At 42.6% G+C, this 21,412-nt stretch overlaps 1 protein-coding gene across 4 annotated transcripts in view; it reads left to right on the top strand.

The window, feature by feature from the left end:
- Window positions 1–21,412, top strand: part of Akap6 (A-kinase anchoring protein 6) — a 441,052-nt gene that overhangs the window by 182,354 nt on the left and 237,286 nt on the right. For all 4 annotated transcript variants that reach the window (XM_040743100.1, XM_040743097.1, XM_040743098.1 and 1 more), the window contains 2 exons: window positions 6,777–7,028; window positions 16,898–18,649. In XM_040743100.1, coding sequence (XP_040599034.1) covers window positions 6,777–7,028; window positions 16,898–18,649 — 2,004 coding nt within the window. The remainder of the gene's footprint in view (window positions 1–6,776; window positions 7,029–16,897; window positions 18,650–21,412) is intronic.

Raw genomic sequence — 21,412 nt, 5'->3', positions numbered from 1 at the left:
ATTAATAGTGGGTTATCTCTTCCAATGCTATGGGCTTTTTTCTATGTATCTGTAGCAGCAGGCTCCCACACAGTTTCTGCTTCAGCTTCGGCCAGCGAAGACACAAGGCCCATCTCTGGCTTGGTGCTTTCCCATGAGTGGCACAGAGAACACCAGCATCACGTCTGCCAGTGGTCAAGAAAATGTAGGCCTCCTTCTTTCTTTTCACCGTCTCTTCTCACTACAAACAAGAGAGGATACAATGTCAGTTACATTTATTGTCCCAAAGCTGATCAGTGAGGATTCATCTCAGAGAGTAAATAAACCCATACCTGTTTTTGAGGGCACTCCCTCTGGTTTGTGAAGTATATTTTCTTTAGCTGAATTAAATTCTGCAAACATCCTTTGGACCTTGTGCACATGTGTGGCAGGGCCCTGCTGGTGTGCCCTTGTAGACACGAAGACAAATAGGGCATCTTTCCTGCCTCTGGGAAGATAGGCCACTCATGGAACCCCATGAGTTAGAGCTAATTATAACAGTAAAATCATTTCCAGGGGCAATCTCACTGCAGTCATCATGTTCACATAATTTTACCAGTAATAAAAGGATAGCCACCGTATGCAAATTTCTACCATGTTAATCATAACTGCCCCTTTACCACCCTTCCTATTGCTATACGTTATAGCTGTCCTCAATGATAAAGAACAAAGTAGACACCAGAAAAGGCAGTTATTTACTTCATGGTTTGGGAAGACTTTTTTGCTGTCTGGAAGATTGGGTAAAGTGAGCAGTGAGAAAAATAAACATAATGTAGTCTGTGTCTTTTGTCCTGTGGTGATTCTGAATGTCAGAAGGACTGCTGTGTTGGGGGCGGTTTAAACAAGACAGTGAGACTGTGGCTTTTCCCTAGCACAGTCCTTACAAGGGAAAATACCATATGTATCAATAAGTTTGAAGATATGCTGTCCTCCACTTTCATTCATTTTTGAGATGACCCTATCTTTCTTCTACACTCTCCAGAAAATAACATAGGAGCTCTGTATAAATTACTAACGGAATCGCTGCGGATGTGCACAGTGTTGTGACCTCAAGTGCTCTGTTTCTTGTTTTTGCCAAGAACTGGAAGGATGTGTGAACCAAAAAAATTTCTATGTTCGTTTTATTGTGATGATGAACTTTTGCTATTTTCAGCCGATGAGACAGCAGAATTTACTTTCTTAGTTCATAGTCCTGAAATTTTTGAACTGTCTGTAATAATTATGGGTTGAAGTGGAGACAATTTGAGTATCTTTTTAAAACATTGTTGCTCAAAGGATATTCTTAAACTATCCTCAGTTTGTTATTTTTAGAGTGGTCTGTTAATCTAATTGTTTGAGGGAGCTTGCTGCTCCCTCAAGGTATAAATGAAGGTATAAATGAATGAAATTCATATAGAATCATGGGAGATTTTAAACACAGAAAGCAACTGGTACTATTGAAAAATAAACCTGAATTGTTTTGTCTGCTAGAGTTAATTTTTTAATTGCAAGATTCATAATATTTTCAGTCACATAGTAATTGGTAGCTACTAGGTGTACAGAGACCCGTGGGATCTACTGCCTAGTTAAGAAGAACATTCACAGACAGAAATAAATCTTCTGGGAATAAAGTTAGGTGCATTCTGTTGGTGATAAAATCATTAAGATTTGTATGAAATCGTGTCCTGTTGTTAAATAATATCACAGGAAGTTAGATGTAGTAACTTTCATTAATCCCTACATACATGATAGTGGTGCATGGTAACGGTTTAGGCAAATGTCTAAATGTTAGCGAAGCTTGCCTTGATCACTTCGATGAGTTCTTTCTTTTCTGCCTTTCTTCTGCGTTTACAATAACAAGGTCCCCTCTGTTCTCAGACATGGCTAACAAGGGTTGGTAGCTGCTCTAAAGGCGATGTCTGAATCTGAATTCATGAGACTGAGTTCATTGGTAAATCTTTCAATATTCCTATCATTCCTGGTGACCATTCGTTCCAATGCCCCATCATTCCTGGTGACCATTCCTTCCAAGGTCCCATTATTCCAGGTGAGAAATCCTTGGAAATATAAGAGAGGAATCTGGAAGTTAGATTAAAATGGTCTACATCAGAGAAAAGACTGAAACCAACAGGAATCCGAGTAAGAATCAGAGGCAAGCCTGAAACATGGGGTAATTTCAGACTATGACCATGAAGGATGTTGCCAAGTTAGCCTTCCCTTCTGAAGGATGACTGATACACTTTGCATCTCTTTCACAGATGATGGAATGGGATCTAGGTCTGGTCTGTTACTGATGTTTTCTTTAGTATCTTCACCATCCTCTGACCTATTCCCCTCTAGATTCAGATTCCTGCCCACCAGTACTCTTTGCTCTATCAAAACAGAAATTAAACAGTATTTGTTGGGTTGCTATAATTCCCTATGAATTTTAGCTGCTTTAACAGCTTAATCAATCATCATCATATTAAGTTCTTAAAAATTCTACTTGTGGAATGAAATATTATGTCTTCCATTAGTACTCTCAGTGGCAAATAAAAATATTCTGTATATATGTTCTTAAGATGGATGGGTGAATGGATAGATGATAGATTGGTAGATGATAGATAATAAATAGATGATAGATCGATAGATGATATATTGATGATACATAGATAGATAAAGAGGTAAATGAAGGGATTGTTTCTCTTCCTAAAAATTATTTTCTTATTTATTATTTAGTTTTCTCTGGATAGCAAATGTGTATCTACCAAGAGGGTTCGTCGTGAGAGCAGTTTCCAACTTGTTTAAGTCACAGGTGCAGATGAGTCTTGACAAGAATCATTTCCTGCATGGATCAGTTAGGCTGGCCCAGCATCCCACCCTGTGCTTCCAATTCACCTTGCTAGTAAAACAGGGCCTCCACCCAGTCAGGGTCAGATCTACTGGAACTTTCAAGTTTCAAGCAGTTCCTGCTGGGAAGCAACCATTCAGCTAATTATTTTTTAAAGTCTCTAATCCCTAGATGAGATTGTGTTAAATTAGCAGGTTATCCAGAATCTTTAGACTCTTTCATGTAAATGCCCAGCAAACTGGCAATTTTTAAGAAGCTAAGTATTAGATCTCTGAACTAGTTATTCTGTAAATAATTGTTTAATATTTATGTATAGTAACAGAGGAAAGTATATTTTTTCTATCATTAGAAAGCAAATAGTTCAAAATTACTTAGTTATTTTTGTCTAAATCTTTTATCAGGTGTTCGAAGCAAAGTCTATGTTTGGGAAAGTGGGCACATACACACATATATGCATATGCATGCTCAGTGTGCACACACCAACCAACCCACCCCCACACATGCACACACACACACACACACACACACACACACACACACACACACACAGCTTTTATTCTACAGTCTAAGTGTTCATTTGGTCAGGCCAAGCAATTGGTAACAGAGAAGAAGACAGGACATAATTTATAGATTCTAGGAAGTTGCATCATGCTATACATTAGTTTGTTTTAGAGTTTTAATAAGAGTTGCACATGCACATTGCCAGAATGTTCATCAGAGGGAGGTGGGTGCTTGTGCGGAGGGTGATTTCTTCTTCTTCAGAGCGCATCAGTCTCTCTGGGAACTGTACCAACATACTTTTCCTTGTCTACATACGCAGGAGGATGGTTGATTGGCACCAGTGGATCCATGGTGCCCTTTTAAGGATAGTTTCTCCTGGATAGGTGCCTGGGAATTTTGAATTTTGACCCTTCACCTGATTGACCATATTCCTACATTCACTATGAGGAGTCAAATCATGTGTCAGAGGAATGGGTGGTATGGGTTTTGGAATGCGGTGCCATGACTATATATAACCTATTGTGCTGGGTGCTGGGGATGGGTGTGAAATTCCTTTTAGTCTATTCTGAGAAAGTGGCATAAAGATTATTGAAGCTATTGCTGAATGAGTCTGGAGGTTCTTTTTCCTACTCTATGTTATTGGCAAATAGCGAAGCACATTGAGAAAGCCAGGAAACTATTCCCTGACCAATGGTTTGAAAGGGGAGCTAGTGGTTTGAAACCCCTTACCCTGGAGCAAGTGTGGGCTTTAGAGTTTTCCAGAAGTGAATTACGCATTGTGAGGATGTCTGATAATGCATGTTGTCACCAGTGCTTTCGTGAAGGGAGAAGAGTTACAAGACTCAGGGTGCCACCTCTTCTCTGACCTAATTTGGACTTGGCCAGATCTGTCACAGTTCCAGTATGTCATGAGTGCACTGCATCAGAAGCTTTAGAGAGACATGTTTGTGTGTTTCCATATGTTAGAATTCACTGGATAATAGTAAACTGGCTACACCAGCTTCATTGGCTGAAAGTTGCCAAGTAGTTCCCTGTTCTTTGATAGCCGGCCATTGGCAAACACAGGTTCCTTTATCACAATCTTAATTTCACACACTCACTGTTTGGTCACATGTTATTCATGACATAGTAATTATGTCTACATGTAGGTTACAGGATGGCTACAAAAGGGTTAAAGAGGCAACATCAGAGTTCAAGTTCCTCAGAGGAAAGAGGCAGAGCTGACAGACAGATGTCAAGACTGTCACTGTACAGGCAGGTGTGAAGGGTTTAGATGGGTTTAGATGACACTGCAGAGGCAAGCCAGGCTGCCTCATGATTGAGTCAGGTTCCAAAGGTGAGGTGCAGGGCCGTAGATGCCAAAGAGGCCATGCTATGAAGTGGACAAGCACGCGGGCTGACAGTGGCAATTCGAACTGGTCATCAGCAGTAGGGACTGAGCTAAACTGAACTCCGGGTACACAGGAGCTCTCTATCTGTCGTACAAACAGTGAGAAGTCAGATGACTGGTTGGTGGAGATGACTGGATGTTGCACCCTTCCTTGGTCTGTTTTTTATTTTAAATCTGGTATGATTTTAATGCACCCATGTATTCTTTTGGTCCCAGTATAGTTTGGTAAGGTTATAGTTGGTATCTTCTTTGTTGGTCTGTGCTTTGTGGTATATGTTGAACAGATGGTAGTGTTTTTGTGCACAAGGTGCAGAGTCATCCTGCATTTTTCACTCGAAATGGAGCCAAATGTTGATTGAAAATTGGAGTCACCTAGGGCAAAACAAAGTCCCAAAACACTGTTTTACACATTTTGGCGTAATAGAGCAGGGCACAGCCTGATATCAACATGATGGATGTGTTTTATATGGTTATAATGATATTATAATGAGACCAAAGTCCTCTGATGTGTCAGCATGCTGCCTGGTCTAGCTGGTTGGTGTTCCTCTCAGCAGGTGATATAACTGGGCAGAGGGCACTGGGAAGCATGTGCTCATTGGAATCTGTTTAACTTTGCATATATAAGCAGCTGGACTTGAGAGGACAATGAGCCACGAGTAATTTTGTTGTCTAGGCTGGTAACAAAGACATTTTCTCTTCTAGATATTTGACTGTATCTGAAGGCTCAAAGAGACAGAGCAAGGTTAAATAAAAGCCAGGAGCAGTAGAAGTTGGAGAGACTGTCAAGAGAGTGACTGGGATGTTAGCCACAGATGCTGTGCTCAGGGTGGGGGTGGAGAGGGGCTGGGACCCTAGGAGGTGATATCTGAAGTGGGAATGACCAAACTGGAAGAAGTTGGTGGTATGCTGCTGGTACTGCTACCCAGATGCGGTGATGACAGGGCCCAGAACAGAGCCGTGGCAGAGAGATGTGTCAGTGGAATATGGCTGGAGGCTGAGATGTTCCAGAATATGGGGGGTCTGGGGCTCATCAGAGTGAATGTGAGTATTACTTAAGATGAAGGTATGGTTGGTATGAAGAGAGGAAAATGTGAACCAGATGTATCTGTCAATGTAATGTAGCTTAAGTCCTTTTTAAAAATCCAACTGAAATGCATATACATGAACTGTGTAGAAAGATTGTTTTGACACCGAAAGCAAAGCTCAGAGCTCAAACGCTTCTCTGCAAATTTTGCCTTAGCTAAGATGCCCAGTTTTAAAAATCAGTGCCACGTATTTGTTATTTTGATTCTTAATAGCCCCTTACACTAACTAATAAATGATCATTCATGGGCCTCACTTCATGGATCTGTTCTCTGACAGCAAAGGACACTGGACAACTTATGATCAGCCATCATATCAGATATGAAATCTGCCTATGTAATAGTGTATGAGGGTGATTGAAATTTGAGTTAGTGATGCTTTTGTTTAACATTTTTGGTTCTTTTTTATCTTTGCATCTCAGAGTAATTCTGCTTGCCAAGTGAGGGATGGAAGTTTAGATTTTCACTGTGACTTTGAGTATTAAATCATGGCATGCTCTGGAGATGACCATTGTCTCTTACACTGAAAATTCCATAGCTAATTTAGAATGACCTGGGATTCCTATGAAACACATTCTAGCCTTTCTCTCTCCCTAAACATCGGACTGAGAAGTCTATTCTGAAATATTGTGTGCTCAGTGTAGCTCACCAGCGTCAGATAGAGAAGCTGCTAGCCCTTCTCTAGAACCCCAAAGAGTGCAAAGAGGACAGAAAATGCCAGAACTAACCTCTCAGCTGAACCTTGGTTCGAATATCTGAAGGAGCAGTGTGAAAGGAACCAACCTTCCTCGTATGTAGAGGGGCCAGTGTAGAGGAATATGTCTGCAACTGTATAATAGAATTAGAGCAAAGGAGGCCAGATGTCTAAAACATGCCGTGGTGGCCGGCCCTTGTATTTGGTGAGTGACCTTTTGCAACCCCTCCTCCTCAGGAAAAGATTAAGTTGCCCTCATACACTTACTTTCCTTTGCTGCAGGACATTTGTGAAGATATTTCTGACCATGTTGAGCAGATCCATGCCCTCCTCGAGACGGAGTTCTCCCTGAAGCTGCTGTCCTATTCGGTCAATGTCATTGTAGACATCCACGCAGTGCAGCTGCTCTGGCACCAGCTCCGGGTGTCCGTACTGGTTCTACGAGAACGCATCCTGCAAGGTCTGCAGGATGCCAATGGCAACTACACCAGGCAGACTGACATTCTGCAAGCCTTCTCCGAAGAGACAAAGGAGGTGAGTGACCTTTGGCAGCAGCTAACGCATTGTCAGGTGCTTCCATTTGAAAATGTTTTCAGTTCAGAGATGTAAGAATGATATTTTACAGATAAGTAAGCAGGTCTTTAACTGGGATCTGGGTGGAGTGAGTAGAACCTAAGGCACTTGTAGTATGAAGGGGGCTTTGACATGAAAAATAGTTTGTGCAGATGTCATTCATGGATGTGTGTGTTAGCACTTTCTGACTTCCTGCCTCCTCTTCAATTATTTAATAAGTATTTGTTTAACACTTACTATGTTCATATACTAGATACTAAGAATATGATCAAAACAGTATTTCTGGGGGCTGGAAAAATGGTTCAGCAGTTAAGAGCACTGGTTGCTCTTCCAAAGGAAGGTTCAATTTCCAATCTTCTCATGGCAGCTCACAACTATCTATAACTCCAGTTCCTGGTGACCTGACACTTTCTGCTGGTCCCAGTAGGTACCAGGCATGCATACAGTATATAGACATCCACTTGGGCAAAACATCCATATACATAAAATACCCCTGTCCATAAACCATTTCTGCTCATGAGGAGATTTGAATCTAGTAGGGGATGGAGAGAAATGAGCAGATGCTAAGGCCAGACTGTGATAGGTCTACAAGATGCTGTAGGATGTCAGAGAAAGAAGCATCCAGTTAAATAGAAAGGTTTCCAGAAGTGAGTCTTACCTGTGCCCTGAAGGGGAGGCAGGATTAGAGAGGTAAATAGACAGAAAATGTCCAAGACAGAGCGGTTGGCAGGGCCAAAGCCAGAAGCAAAAGAGATGTGACTAAGACAAAGCTGGGGGACTGAGGGCAGGGTTTGTAGAGCCCAACAGAAAGGCAGAGGCCAGATTGTAAAAGTAAGCTTTTAGGGCCATAGTGAGAGAATTGGATCTTAGTTTAAGAACAAAAGTATTGCTTGTTGAGGGAGCCTTCATGGTTAGTTTCCTGCTGTAGAAAACCAATCTGGATATAAGAAATCAAACAGGGGCTACTAGAATGCTGTACAATCATCTCACTTTGTGTTTTTTTGTGAGTCCTTTAAATAGTGCATTGTTATTCTTGATGAACAGCTTAAGAATGGACGCAGGCGGGCAGGAGTTGGTGATGGGCATTTATCTACCATGTCCAAGGCTCTAAGTTTAGTCCCCATTGCTGAAATGGAACAACAGCAATAACCAAATCCCAAACAATGTGCTCCTGACTTTAATACAAATGGACTCTACCATTCTCAAATGTATGTATTCAAGGAGTATTTGTGTAGCTATAGACGCAGATGTAGATGTAGAAACCATGGAATGTGGTGTTGCCTTTATAGTTCCATGGCTCTCGATGCTTAGTTTAGTACTTTGTTATTGCTTTTTGGGAGAACATTTTACAAGATTATAAGGCTCTTGTGAGAACTTCGTAAGAAGTGTCTTAGAATTCACTATAGTGAGATGGGCGTTGGTGGCACATGCCTTTAATCCCAGCACTCGGGAAACAGAGGCAGGTGGATCTCTGTGAGTTCCAGGCCTGTCTGGTCCATACAGAGCTAGTTTCAGGACAGCCACCAAAACAATACAGAGAAACCCTGTCTGGAAAAAAAAAACCAAAAAAAAAAACCAAAAAAAAAAACCCAAAACAATACAAAAAAAGAATTCACTATAGCACTATAGTGTTCCAGTGGCTGTTGAATTTTCAACACCATGAAACAAATCTGCACTACTTTTACACATAGTGTACTCCTACTAATTTTGCTTATTCAAATTAAAGATGCCATTGTAGAAAATCCATGCCATCTTAGAAGACTGTGGGCATCCAAATCTGCTTGGTTCTCCTGTAAGTCTGCCAGCCTCACTTGCAGTTAGCGCCCCTTGTTGTCGTGGCTGGAACTGGGAGGTGAATGTGGGGGCTGAAATGGCTTTCAGATGCCATCCTTTCCAAGCCCAGAGGCTCTCAGGTGATCCCACAGGCTCCAGCTGACCATCTTTCCTATAAATCGACCACCTCTGGGCATGCGTGCTGATGGAAACCAGGCATGAGGGATACTTGCCAACATTCTAAAGAGATCTTTCTTCAGATCCTCCTCTGTCTACTGCTGGAAAGGACATGAAAATTTATTCAAAGAAATTCGTTTCACATGTTGATTTACTAAGTGTGAGTTGGTTGATCATCAGATTTTCTTGTTATAGGAATTTGAAGATACAGCAGTGCTCTGGGATTCATTCCTATCATTTTATGAATTATATTTTGTATTTGACCCTATAACATTCATGAAATGGAAGCACACACAAAATGGAGGAAAAGCCAATGAGCTAATTGATAATAACTAGCGTTTGTCTAACAACGTTTTAAGTTTCCATCATGTAGTATCCATCGTGATTCTTACAAGAAAAACTAAAAATGTATTTCTAAATTTCATTTGAAGCAGTTTGCTGCATTTTTATTTTTGAGGCCAGTTTTGGAATAATTTCAGAGAGACAGAGACACACTGTGTGAAGGGTAGAGGAGCAGTGGCCTTTGCTTTGTGGGTGTCTACTGTAGAACAGCTTCTGCTGCTCTCACCCTCGGGGAGCCCTTTCTGATCCCGTTTGTTGGTGACTCTAGCGTGACTCCAGAGAACTGAGAGATGTGTTTGCTTTTACCAGCACAGTGTAACTGGGAAAATGGCAGGGAATTCAGATAACTTTCTCAGAATGCATTCAGTGGTGGGAGATTTGTAGAATGGGGATGAAATTGTAAGACTACACACAGTAAAAGGAAACATGGTGAACTGGAACAGCAGATGCCCATCCAGAGAAGGGGAGTGGTTTTCAGAGCTCATTTGAATTTCAGAGCCACATGGAAGAGTGAGTTTGAAACATGAGAAAGAGGCGGAGTTCTAATTGTTTCTCTCTTCTTGACAACACAAAATATGAGTTTTATTCTTCATTCGAATACTGAGCAGACCATATATAATAAACAAAATGGCAGGTATATGGCTAAGATAAAACAAACCAAGCAACAAAACAAATGCAATCAAAACCCTTGGAAGCGAAGCTCAAATTGTATAATGAACCACACCAAAATGTACTCTAGATTCTGGGACAGGAACTTGATTATTTGTTCCATTTAGGAAGGAAGGCAAGGGGTAAATAGTTTTACTTCATAGATAAGAAAATGGAACTGAAGGAAAGTTAAGTGACTGCTTAAGTGCACAAGCCTAGGAATAATTAAACTGAATTAAACCAGATCAGTTGTCAACTCACTTCCAGCTTCGTGATTCTTTCTCCCTCCTCCATTTCTCCCTTCTCCTCCATACTCTCTCAGCTTTTTTGATTTCCTAGTATATATAAGGCACCAGACATAGAACTATGAGTAAACATTAGCAGTCATCCTCATAATTTTGCTGATCCTCACATGATTTTAGATGGTAGCCAGGGGTGGGCACCTTCATTCTAGACATGGTGTCATTGTATCTATCTTATGGGTGAGAGAACTCAAGTTGGAAGAGGTTATTTTATGTAAGTCATGATTAATAGTTTTTAGTAATGCCATTGCTACAGCAAGCATGATGTAGTAAGTACTTTACAAGGTATGTTCTTCTCCATGGGGAGCCTTCTAGAACATCCACAACATGGCATTTGTGTATTTCTACACCTAATTTCTATCAAGGCAAAGCACTAGAAGCCTGGGAGCTGCATCAGGGCTGGCTCTCCCTTGGTGTGCCTGTTGTGTCACTGTATGTAAATATCTGCAGAATTAAACAACTAAAACAAAGCAGATAACTGCTGCTCTAGGTGTAGAACAAGGGGTATTACTTTAGGTGAGCGAACTGGGAGTTAATCATAGTGATTATTTGATTTGTAACTTCCACCTACAGAAAATGAAAATTCTTAAGAATTATTATGTAGTCGGAATGCTGGCAAAAGACGTTTGTGTATTTCCTCACCATCCATCAGAGTGAAGCTTGCTTCACGTTTCCTCATCATACCCACTCTTCCTAGTCCACTTGTGCTCTCTGGAAGTCGTTCAGAATCAGAGTCCCCGGTGGTAAGGATGAAAGGATCAGAGAGTTCAGACCATCCGTCTGAGGGTAGGGGTGGGGGCAGATGGGTGGCATGATGGTATGAGGACCATGACTTTGTATGATAGCAATGAGAACATACAGAACATTGTATACAAGATGGTGGGGTCTGGGATAGAGAGGAGTGGCAGTGTTGAATTGGGGACAAATGTAATGGGCATTGATATATCAGTGGGGCACTTTAACAGGGGAAGAGCTTCTAAGTTGTGACTTTTACATCTCCAGGTGCTGACAAGCTATAATATAGTACTGAAAAAAAGATGTAAGAGCATTTGGGCCTCAGTTAGCTTATATTTTATATTATGGATAAGGAACAAGGCATGATCTTTGTTCAAATTAGAAAAGAAGCAAGGGAACTTACTTGAAGCTGATAATAAGACTGAAGTCAGTAATAAAGTGAATAGGTCACCACCTACATGCAATGCGTTCTTCATTCAAGAGCAGCCTCCTAACATGAGGGTGTATCTGAGGAGAGACTCTGCTAGGCAGCTCTGACACAGCCCTCCGTACCAACAGTATATGCGATACTCTGGAACCTATCAGTAGGAAAACCATTGCATACTCATAACTTGGTCCCTTAGCTGTGTGAGACTTATTGCTTCCACATGTCAGCAAAATGTCCAGGAGGTGATGTAGAAGGAGCCAATAGGACTAAATGTGTGACTCTTCCTAAGCAGTACCTAATAAAGAAGCTCATCAGTCACCTGCTAAGAGAAACTTCAGGGAACTCCCCTCCCCTTAAAATTGCTTCTGTAGGGTCTAGAGTATATAGCAAGAATTCTGAGCTAGCATCTTACCACTGGATTATATTTCCCATTCCAAGATGACACTGTTTCTTCTTGATGATTTCCGTTTTTTTTTTTTTGCTTTCTTGAGGGATGAATTTTTCCCACAATAAAAAAACTCAATAATAATAATAATAATAATAATATGAATGCTTTTGAATATGACTTTTTAAAATAAAATCAGTAGCTGGCTGGAGATCCCTGAAGTTTCACAAAGATTTCATACTCTGTTCTCTGAGGTGTAGTCATTTGGTTATCTAACATATATTTTAATGTATTTATGTCCAATTATTTATTGAACATCTGCTGTTCAAGATTTTGAAAACTAATTATACTGCTGTCCTTTCCTGTTTGTGCAAAGGCAAGTAGATACCACTTTCAATATCTAGTTATTATCTGAACTCTGAAATTTATTCATTTTAAGAACACCTCTCTTTAGTATTTTTTAACCTCATGTAAGCCTTGTAGAACAGTAACTAAGATAAAAACAATAGAAGTTAATATTACAAATTTCAACAAGTTGATATTTTAAAAGGCCTTATGGGATGGCTTAGGAACATAACCACTGTTCTTAATAGCTTTTTAATATAATATTGTATTAATTCTTTGAGAATTTATGTACTATATATTTTGATCATAATCAACTCACATTCCTCTCCCTAACTTGTACCAGATTCACACCCCCTACCCCTTCCACTTCTTGTTCCCTCTCTTAAAGTAAATCCATCAAGTCTAGTTTGTGTTTCTCAAGTTGTGGGGACATCCACTCAAGCATGTCAGCCTACTGGAGGCCATACCCTTAAAGAAAAATGATTTTCCTTCCAGAGGCCATCGACTGTCAATAGCTCCTCAGCTAGGGGTGAGGGACTCTGATCCCTTCCCACTTTTAGCTGGAATATTGGCTGATCTTGTGCAGATGGTGTGCAGGGATGCACAGGTGTGCAGATGGTGTGCAGGGATGCACAGGTGTGCGGATGATGTGTAGGGATGCACAGTTGTTGTGAGTTCATGAATGCAGTGGTCCTGGTTTGTCTGTAAGATGCTGTTTTCTTCCAGCCTTCCCGAATCTCTAGTTCTTTCGACCTTTCTGCCCTTCTCTTTTGCAATTGTCCCTGAACCTCAAAGAGGGGGTGATGTGAATGTCCTTTTTTTTGTTTTGGGGGGTCTCCACGACACCTCTGACCAACAACTTAAATGTAGGTAACCCATATCTAGCACTGGGCTTTTTATTTGGCAAACTATAATTCCTGGGAAGAGCGATAACCCCTGTGTAGCGTAAATCCAATTACACTCTTATATAGAAATATAAATAGTATTTTTATAGACAAGAAACTCCTAAGTAATGGGTAACCAAATCAAACAATTAAAAAATAATAAAATCTCATTTCAAATTGGGTATCTCACTATTATTCTCTTAAAAATTATAAACTGTAAGTTTTATTTATCTGAGTGGTTTGGGTTTCAGGCAGGAAGCCCGAAGTCACACAACTCCACTTAGCTCATTTTTGCTGAGGTTGGAGGTTAATCTTCATCCCTTGTTCTGGTGTTAGAGGTAACTTATGCTCCCTCCTCAGTATACTCCATTACTAGTAGGGATAATAGAGTAGGCAACCAGAGTAAGCTTCCTCTGAGGACTTACCCTGCACAAGACTTTTGTTTCTTGTTTTCTATCCCCTTTAAGTCTCTCAATATTCCTTGCATGGCTTACTAGTTCTTTCTCTTTCTTTTCTTTTCCTTCCTTCCTTTCTGTTTTTCTTTGTCTTTTTTATTTAGATTAGAATCAAGCTTGTTTTACATGTCAATCCCAGTTCCCTCTCCCTCCCCTCCTCCCCTGCCCCCAACTAACCCCCTATTCCATCCCCTTTCTGCTCCACAGGGAGGGTAAGGCCTTCCATGGGGATCTTCAAAGTCTGTCATTTCCTTTGGAGCAGGGCCTAGACCCTCTACACCCTGCTGCTATGTGTCTAGACAGAGAGAGAGTTTCCCCTATGTGGGATGGGCTCCCAAAGTCCATTCGTATGCTAGGTATAAATACTGATCCACTACCAGAGGCCCCATAGATTGCTGAGGCCTCGTCATTGACATCCACATTCAGGGGGTCTGGACCAGTCCTATGCTGGTTTCCCAGCTATCTGTCTGGGGTCCATGAGCTCCCCCTTGTTCAGGTCAGCTGTCTCTGTGGGTTTCACCAGCCTTCTAGACTGACTTTCTTTCTTTCTTTCTTTCTTTCTTTCTTTCTTTCTTTCTTTCTTTCTAGACAGGGTTTTTCAGTGTAGCCCTGGCTGTCCCGGAACTCACTCTGTAGACCAGGCTGGCCTCAAACTCACATATATCCATCTGCCTCTGCCTCCCAAGTGCTGGGATTAAAAGTGTGCACCACTACCGCTTGGCCATTTCTTTTCCTGCTTCTTTTCTTTTAAACTGCGTGTGCGTGTGTGTTTGCATATGTGCCGCAGCATGTATGTGGGGATCATAGGACTCCTTTCAGGATTTGGTTTCCTCTTTCTTCCATGTGTCTTCTGGGGATCATACTCGAGTTGTTAGTCTTGGTGGCAGGCATATTTACACCCTGAGTCCTCTCATTGCCCATCATTTGCATTTTATAGACGGAGGAAGTGAGAATTAGCAACACCAAGCTGCTGGCCTGTAGTCACAGCGTTAATTAGTGTTAGAGCAAGAATGTGACTCTGAAGCTTCATGAGTTTACTCATGTCTACGTACATAATCAGGGAAAGAAACTATATGCAGGCATAGAGTGGCTACAAAGTCTCACCGTATTATTCACTCAACATCTTTCAATGCTCTCTCTGTACATATCTCTAAGTGATGAAGGGACGCTGCTCAGAAAACACATTTTTGTGTTGAGTAACCTTCTTATGATTGATATTCTATCGATTAATATTCTTGCATACAAAAGGATAAATAAGTTAGATGAATGATCACAATACTAATTAGTTACTATTCCCCATTGAGATAAGTAGTTAAATGAGAGCATGGAATTGAGGGCTTTCTATGAATGGTTCTGACTGAGGTGAGAGACCTAAAATCTTGAAGTAAAAGCTTTAGCTAGTATCTAAGGGGTACGGAAGAGTCTGATAGTTGAGATAAAATTGTAGAAAGCTTTCAAGATGGGAATGCAAAGTTCTGAGGCAGAAGGGAACCTGGTCTGTTCAGAAACTGAAGGAGACACTGTGGTAGGATGCCATGGGGGTGGGGCTTGGGGGGAGTTAAAAGGGGAGGGAGAGACCTACTCATGTCTTGCCTTCAAACAGTTTGGACTTAGGGGAGGGACTAGGGGAGGAGCCCACCGCTGGCACTGGAATTTTGGACTGGCTTCTTAGTCTAACAGAGGAAGGTCCTGAGAATTTAGGCAGAGAGTTAACACCACAGATTTGCAGTTTATAAAGTCCCCTGTGCTGGCAGCATGGAACACAAACTAGCAGGCAGGCCAGTTAACAGCAATAGTTGAGGTTAGAATTTATCTTCAGGTCAGATGGGCTCAGTCCAAGGCCTAGGCTGGTCCTTAGTTACCAGCCATAGTGGCTTGTTATTTTCTTTCTGGTGTAATATAGACAGGGACAACAGTGCAGATCTCAGGGGAAAGGGATCAGGGTAATGAAGATGCAATAATAGGAACCAGTCATCCCCAGGCCTAGGAAAGGTTGTTTACTGCAATCATTTGGCTTATCTGGATGCTGTAGAGGAAGAGTGTTGGGACTGAGAGACAAATACAAGGAGAGAACATTCCAGAGACAAAAATGAATAATAAAACCCCATGTGAGTCATGAGGAGGCCAGGCTTCAGGGTGACCTGGCTGAAGGGACACTGACTGGTCCAGCAGTTAGGTGGGGGTCTGACATCATTGCTTTCCCTCCAATCCCCTTGCTAAGAGAACAGGGATCACCTTCACCTGCTTCTTCAGACTGTTCTTCAGCCTGGTAGGCAGAATTCGGTTCATACCCTATGTCATCAATTAGAAACCTCCTACAGCAGCAATAAGACAAAAACCTCAATTACACAGTTAGAGAGCAAGAAGTTCCTAGTGCTCTTATTAGTGTGGGAGAATTTGAATCCATTTGGAATCATAGATAATAAGCAATAAGGGCAGTCAGCAATTAACATCAGTGTTGGGAGCAGGGGGATGGAGAATGATGCAGAGGAGGAGTGGGGAGGGGCGGTGGGGTTTGAACGTTCACTGATTTTCTCAAGTGCAAGCTGTGGATAACTTTAAAAGGAGGGGTCAGACAGAACCTGGTCTTAAACAGTCTCTGTTAGGTTTTTTAAAATCTTAGTAGCTCACTTTTCCTGTGATTTGTGAGTATATAGTTAACATTATTAGATTAAAATAAAATTTAATTATTCTACTTAAAATAATTCTTGACTTAGCCACTGTGTGGTAGGTGTTGAAGTGATAGCAGAGAGAGAGAGAGAGAGAGAGAGAGAGAGAGAGAGAGAGAGAGAGAGAGAGAGAGAGAGGCCAAAACCCAGAGGTTTATGAAGATTCTACTTTCTGTTACTTAAACTAAGGGTTTTAGTTTTTTTGTTTTTTAAAGGCTTATGAAGTCAGGCCATGCAGGAGGCTAAGCAGAAGAATGGAACGTTCAAGCCCGATCATTGCAGTGGGAGTTCAAGGCCAGTGCCAGCAACTTAGCAAGTGAAAGTAAAGGAAAAGTTGAGGACAGAGCGGTGGGTTAGCGGGTCACCTTTCTAGAAGGCGCAGCGTCCCAGTCTCCAGAGCCACAAGCGACAAACAAAACCTGAAGTGCTTTTGAAACTGTTAATGTACTGTTTAAAAAAGAAAAGACACAGTGGGAAGTATGGAGTTGGTCTCCACCATCTCTACGGCTCTATGCCTACGTTAAATTTCGGATACTCAGAAGGTGTGTACATAAAGCACACTGGTAATTGGTTAATGTGTCTTTCTCTGGGTCAGTCCAGAGCAACTGACACCGGCTCCGATTTCACGTGGCTGTGCAGTTGCTAAGCGGAACCAGTGCGTTGAAACCATTGCTTTTGTGTGTTTCAGGGCCGGCTTGACTCTCTCACAGAAGTAGATGACTCAGGGCAGTTAACCATCAAATGTTCTCAGAATTACTTGTCTCTGGACTGCGGTATTACTGCGTTTGAACTGTCCGACTACAGTCCAAGTGAGGATCTGCTTGGTGGCCTGGGTGACGTGACCGCTGGCCAGGCCAAAACTAAACCTTTCGACTCTTGGAGCTACAGTGAGATGGAAAAGGAGTTCCCGGAGCTCATCCGAAGCGTTGGGCTGCTTACAGTGGCCGCTGACCCTGTCCCTTCCAGCTGTGAGACAGCCGGTGAGGAGTCACCTCAAGGGGCTCTTTCAGAAGAGAACAAAGGTGGGCAGGAGGTGCCCAGCGCTTCAGCAGCTGGAGAGCAGCCGGGCTCAACATCAGAGATGTCTTCCTTAGGGGACACACTGCCGAACGCTGCTGAACACCCCCCGGAGACTGCAAAGCAAGACCCCGTTTCCTCCCCACAGCTGGGTCCAAAGAAAACCCAGCCTGTACCTAGTGAAATTACGACTCCCAAGAGATCCATCCGCGATTGCTTTAATTATAACGAGGACTCTCCCACACAGCCCACATTGCCCAAAAGAGGGCTTTTCCTGAAAGAGACTCGTGCCAACGAGCGGAAAGGCAGTGATCGCAAGAGGCAGTTGGCTGACCTGAAGCCAGAGCTCAGCAGAAGCACCCCGTCCCTGGTGGACCCCCCTGACAGGTCCAAGCTCTGCTTAGTGTTACGGTCCTCCTACCCGAGCAGTCCTTCAAGCGCAGCCAGCCAGTCCTACGAATGCTTGCACAAGGTGGGGATTAGCAATCTTGAAAACATAGTCAGAAGTCACATTAAAGAAATCTCTTCCAGTCTGGGAAGACTTACTGACTGCCATAAGGAGAAATCTCGACAGAAAAAGCCACGTGAGACCTTGGCAGAGGTACCTCAGTGCCGAACACCTAAACGAGGAACCGGTTCAGGAAAGCAAGTCAAAACCACTAGAGGCTCAGGGGTGCCTGCTGGGACTCCCAAAGCCACAGTGAGAGCAGAAACGGATTCTGGGTCAGCATCCTCAGCTGAGCTGCGCCAGCAGAGAAACCGGAGCGGGCAATGGGCAGCTCGGTCGGAGGCCTCCAGCTCACCCCCGTGCAGCCACAGCAGTGAGTCCTCTGTTGGGTCAGACAGCACGAGATCTCCAGTTCCTCGCCATTCACAGAAGGAAAGGCAAAAGGATGGCCCCCCAGCCCCGAGTCACGTCCCCCAGAACGGCCAGGTGGCGGAGGCCTGGTACGGCTCTGATGAATACCTAGCCCTGCCGTCTCACCTGAAGCAGACGGAGGTGCTGGCGCTGAAGCTGGAGAGCCTCACCAAGCTTTTGCCCCCGAAGCCCAGGGGAGAGCCTATCCAGAATATCGACGACTGGGAGCTGTCCGAAATGAATTCCGATTCTGAAATCTACCCAACATACCACAGCAAGAACACGCACACAAGGCTAGGCAGGGTGTCCCCAAGTTCATCCAGCGACATAGCTTCCTCTCTCGGGGAGAGCATTGAGTCTGGGCCCCCGAGTGACATTCTCTCTGATGAGGACTTATGTGTGCCCCTCTCCGGCATGAAGAAATACGCTGATGAGAAACCAGAGCGGCCTTCGTCCTCCGGGAAGAGCTCGAGCCATTCTGCTACAAAATCAGCTTTAATTCAGAAGCTAATGCAAGATATTCGACACCAAGACAACTATGAAGCCATATGGGAAAGAATAGAGGTAAGGTTAAGTTTAATTTAGTGGTTTCTTGCCTGAGTTTGAGGAATAATGCTAGGGAAACATTCGCCCCCTCCCTCCCCCATTCTCAATTATGTTAACAATTTTTTTAAAAAATAAACTTCATATTCTTCATCAAAGAAAGACATGGAAAAGATGCACGACCCCTACATTTTGACATTCTATCCATCCCAGAGGCCTTATCACTGAAGTCATTGTCTGCTGTCAAATTCTGTTGATATGCTCGAACTGAACAGGGTTCCTGATGAATGGTGGACTTCTAATAGCAGCTACACGCACAAGAGCTTCCGGGTGGATTGTCACAATTATCTTTAGCACATTGTTGTTTGGGTATTTTTGTTTGTTTGTTTGTTTTTCCAGACAGGTTTCTATGTGTAGCTTTGGAGCCTGTCCTGGAACTCACTCTGTAGATCAGGCTGGCCTTGAACTCACAGAGATCAGCCTGCCTCTGCCTCCCGAGTGTACCTTCAGCACTTGTAAATCTAATTTTTTTTTATCCCTAGATGGTTCACACTTCTCTAGTACCTCCTCTTGAAAAGAGCAAGCATCTTACTGTCCACCTCTGTTTTTCCCTCTGCTCCTCTTCCTTTTGGGGACCTCTGGGTTATTTCTAAGCTATTTCTCACATGTGCTACTCAGGGGCTCTGGGAAAGAAAATATAATTTTGGGTAAATCTATACTTTTGGAAGGAATTACTGGGTGTGATAGAACCTTTGAAGACAGACATCTAAACTCCACAATGTAAGTTATGATTTTATTCTTTAAGAGGCATCTACACCCAAAGGATTCACTTTGTCTAAAACTCTGTTAGAAACAGACCCAGCTAATTTGATCAATTTTTTTTCATTGAAGTATACCTTGACTCATACCTTCCAAAATTTGTTCAGCACTTTATTACAGGTAAAAGTCTTCCAGATGCACCTTTAACCCACGTCAGCTGTTACCCAAAGAGGGTAGATCATGTGTGTTATTCCTCTTTATATCAATGGGAACAGGTTTGGTGAGCCTATGACAGTTCTCCAAGCTAAACTGGCTGGGTTGGCAGACACACCGACTGATTGACACTTTTGCTTGGAAAGCTAAGTTGCAAATCTCTGCCTGTTGGTTCTTAGCCACTTTTACTGTTGCAGAGTCAGAGAGACTAGACTGTCTCCTGCAGGGAAATCTCAGTAGGGGAAGAAAACAAGCAGAAGCCACCCAGATTTAGCAGAGAATGTCATTGTAACCCCTGGGTCAACTCGGGCACTTCTCTTCTTTTTATGTCTGTTTATTGTTGAATAGTATTCAGGGTCCACTATAAGGCTAGGTGCTGTTAAACAGCACATATGGACAAAATAGCCCATAGAAAGGAAAGCCAAGTTAATAAAATTAGCATAAATATATAATAACAATATTTTAAATAATTCTTACCTCAAGTATTTATGTGTCCAATCTTAATCTCAATCTTAACATATAAATGACAAATGAGGTTAATTAATTGAGGTAATATAGATGAGCAGACTGGCTGAGAGACAACAGACAATCTTCTCTTGAGCCCACACTACAATGTGTTCTTATGCCCTGCCCATATTTTAAGAGAGGCTGTCCATATTTTTGCCTGGAAATGCTGTACATGGTGGGTGGAGAAGATATGGTGTCACTGGAAGTTCTCACGAAGTCCTAACCCTTGTGTGGAGCATTGAATGACATGTGGGGTTTAGACCTGTAGAAGTATAGGAAGCATAAACTGAGCTGCAGGGGTCAGAATGCTCATGAACTTGAATATGGAGACACGCAGGGCTATCCTAGCTGGAGAGTCTATGATCAGAAAGTTTCCACACCTAGAGTAGACCTTATGCTGCAAGGCCCTGCCGACCATCTCAAAGTCATTAGGAGGAGAGAGCATAGTAATGCAGCCCATAATAACTAGTGACTTAACCTCTTACACTGTGTTCGGATCTGTGCTATGTGCTTTGGAGGTCTTGTTCTCTTGGTAGCCTAGGGGGCAGGAATGACTTCAGATGCAGAAGTGAGGACAGAATGAGGGAAAGAAACCGGCTCAAATTCTCAGGGCTTGAATGCAGAGCAGTTTGCGCACCTGAGCAGTGGACTCATAAGAGAAACCGTGGCACCCTTGGTGGTGACCAGTATGGCAACAATTTTAGGGGCTGCTGTGATACAGAGTAGGGAGTGGGCGTGTCAAAGAAGGGAGTGTGATTAGCAAACCAATTCTAGGCCTTGCTCAGCCACCAAAGCTTCTGGGGCTAGTTCCCCTTGCCACTCTCCAGCCTTCCTCCTTGTCTCCTCTGAGCCCCACAAAGCTCTGCGAGCTTTCAACGTAAGATTAAAAGCAAAAAGGTAAATCAAGACCCTGAAGCAGTTTTTTTCTTGATAAATGCTTGGAATAGAATAAAAACAATAAGGAGACATTAGGGAAGGGAGTGCCTGGAACAGATGGGCTTTACCATAGTTAAAATTAACCTAGTATAATGTCTGGACCTATGTCGAGTAACTAACATGACTGTACAAGCTCTGGCCTGAAGGGCAATTCTAGCTCAAGCCTGTTTATTCCTACTGATGTTTGGTTTGCTGGTTTGCTCTTTTGCTCCGTTTCTCCTTTGAAGTGCTGAGCAATCAAACCCAGGATCTCGTCCATGTTGGGCTAGTGTTTTACCACACAGTTACTCCTAGCCTGTTTATAAAGTCATGATATATACATACATACATATATATATATATAGTCTGTGGATGCTTTTGCTCTGCGAT

This window comes from Mesocricetus auratus, unplaced genomic scaffold (assembly GCF_017639785.1).
Source record: "Mesocricetus auratus isolate SY011 unplaced genomic scaffold, BCM_Maur_2.0 Super-Scaffold_15014, whole genome shotgun sequence".
Lineage (NCBI taxonomy): Eukaryota > Metazoa > Chordata > Mammalia > Rodentia > Cricetidae > Mesocricetus > Mesocricetus auratus.
The sequence above is the reverse complement of the archived record's forward strand: the minus strand, read 5'-3'. Positions and strand labels throughout refer to the sequence as shown.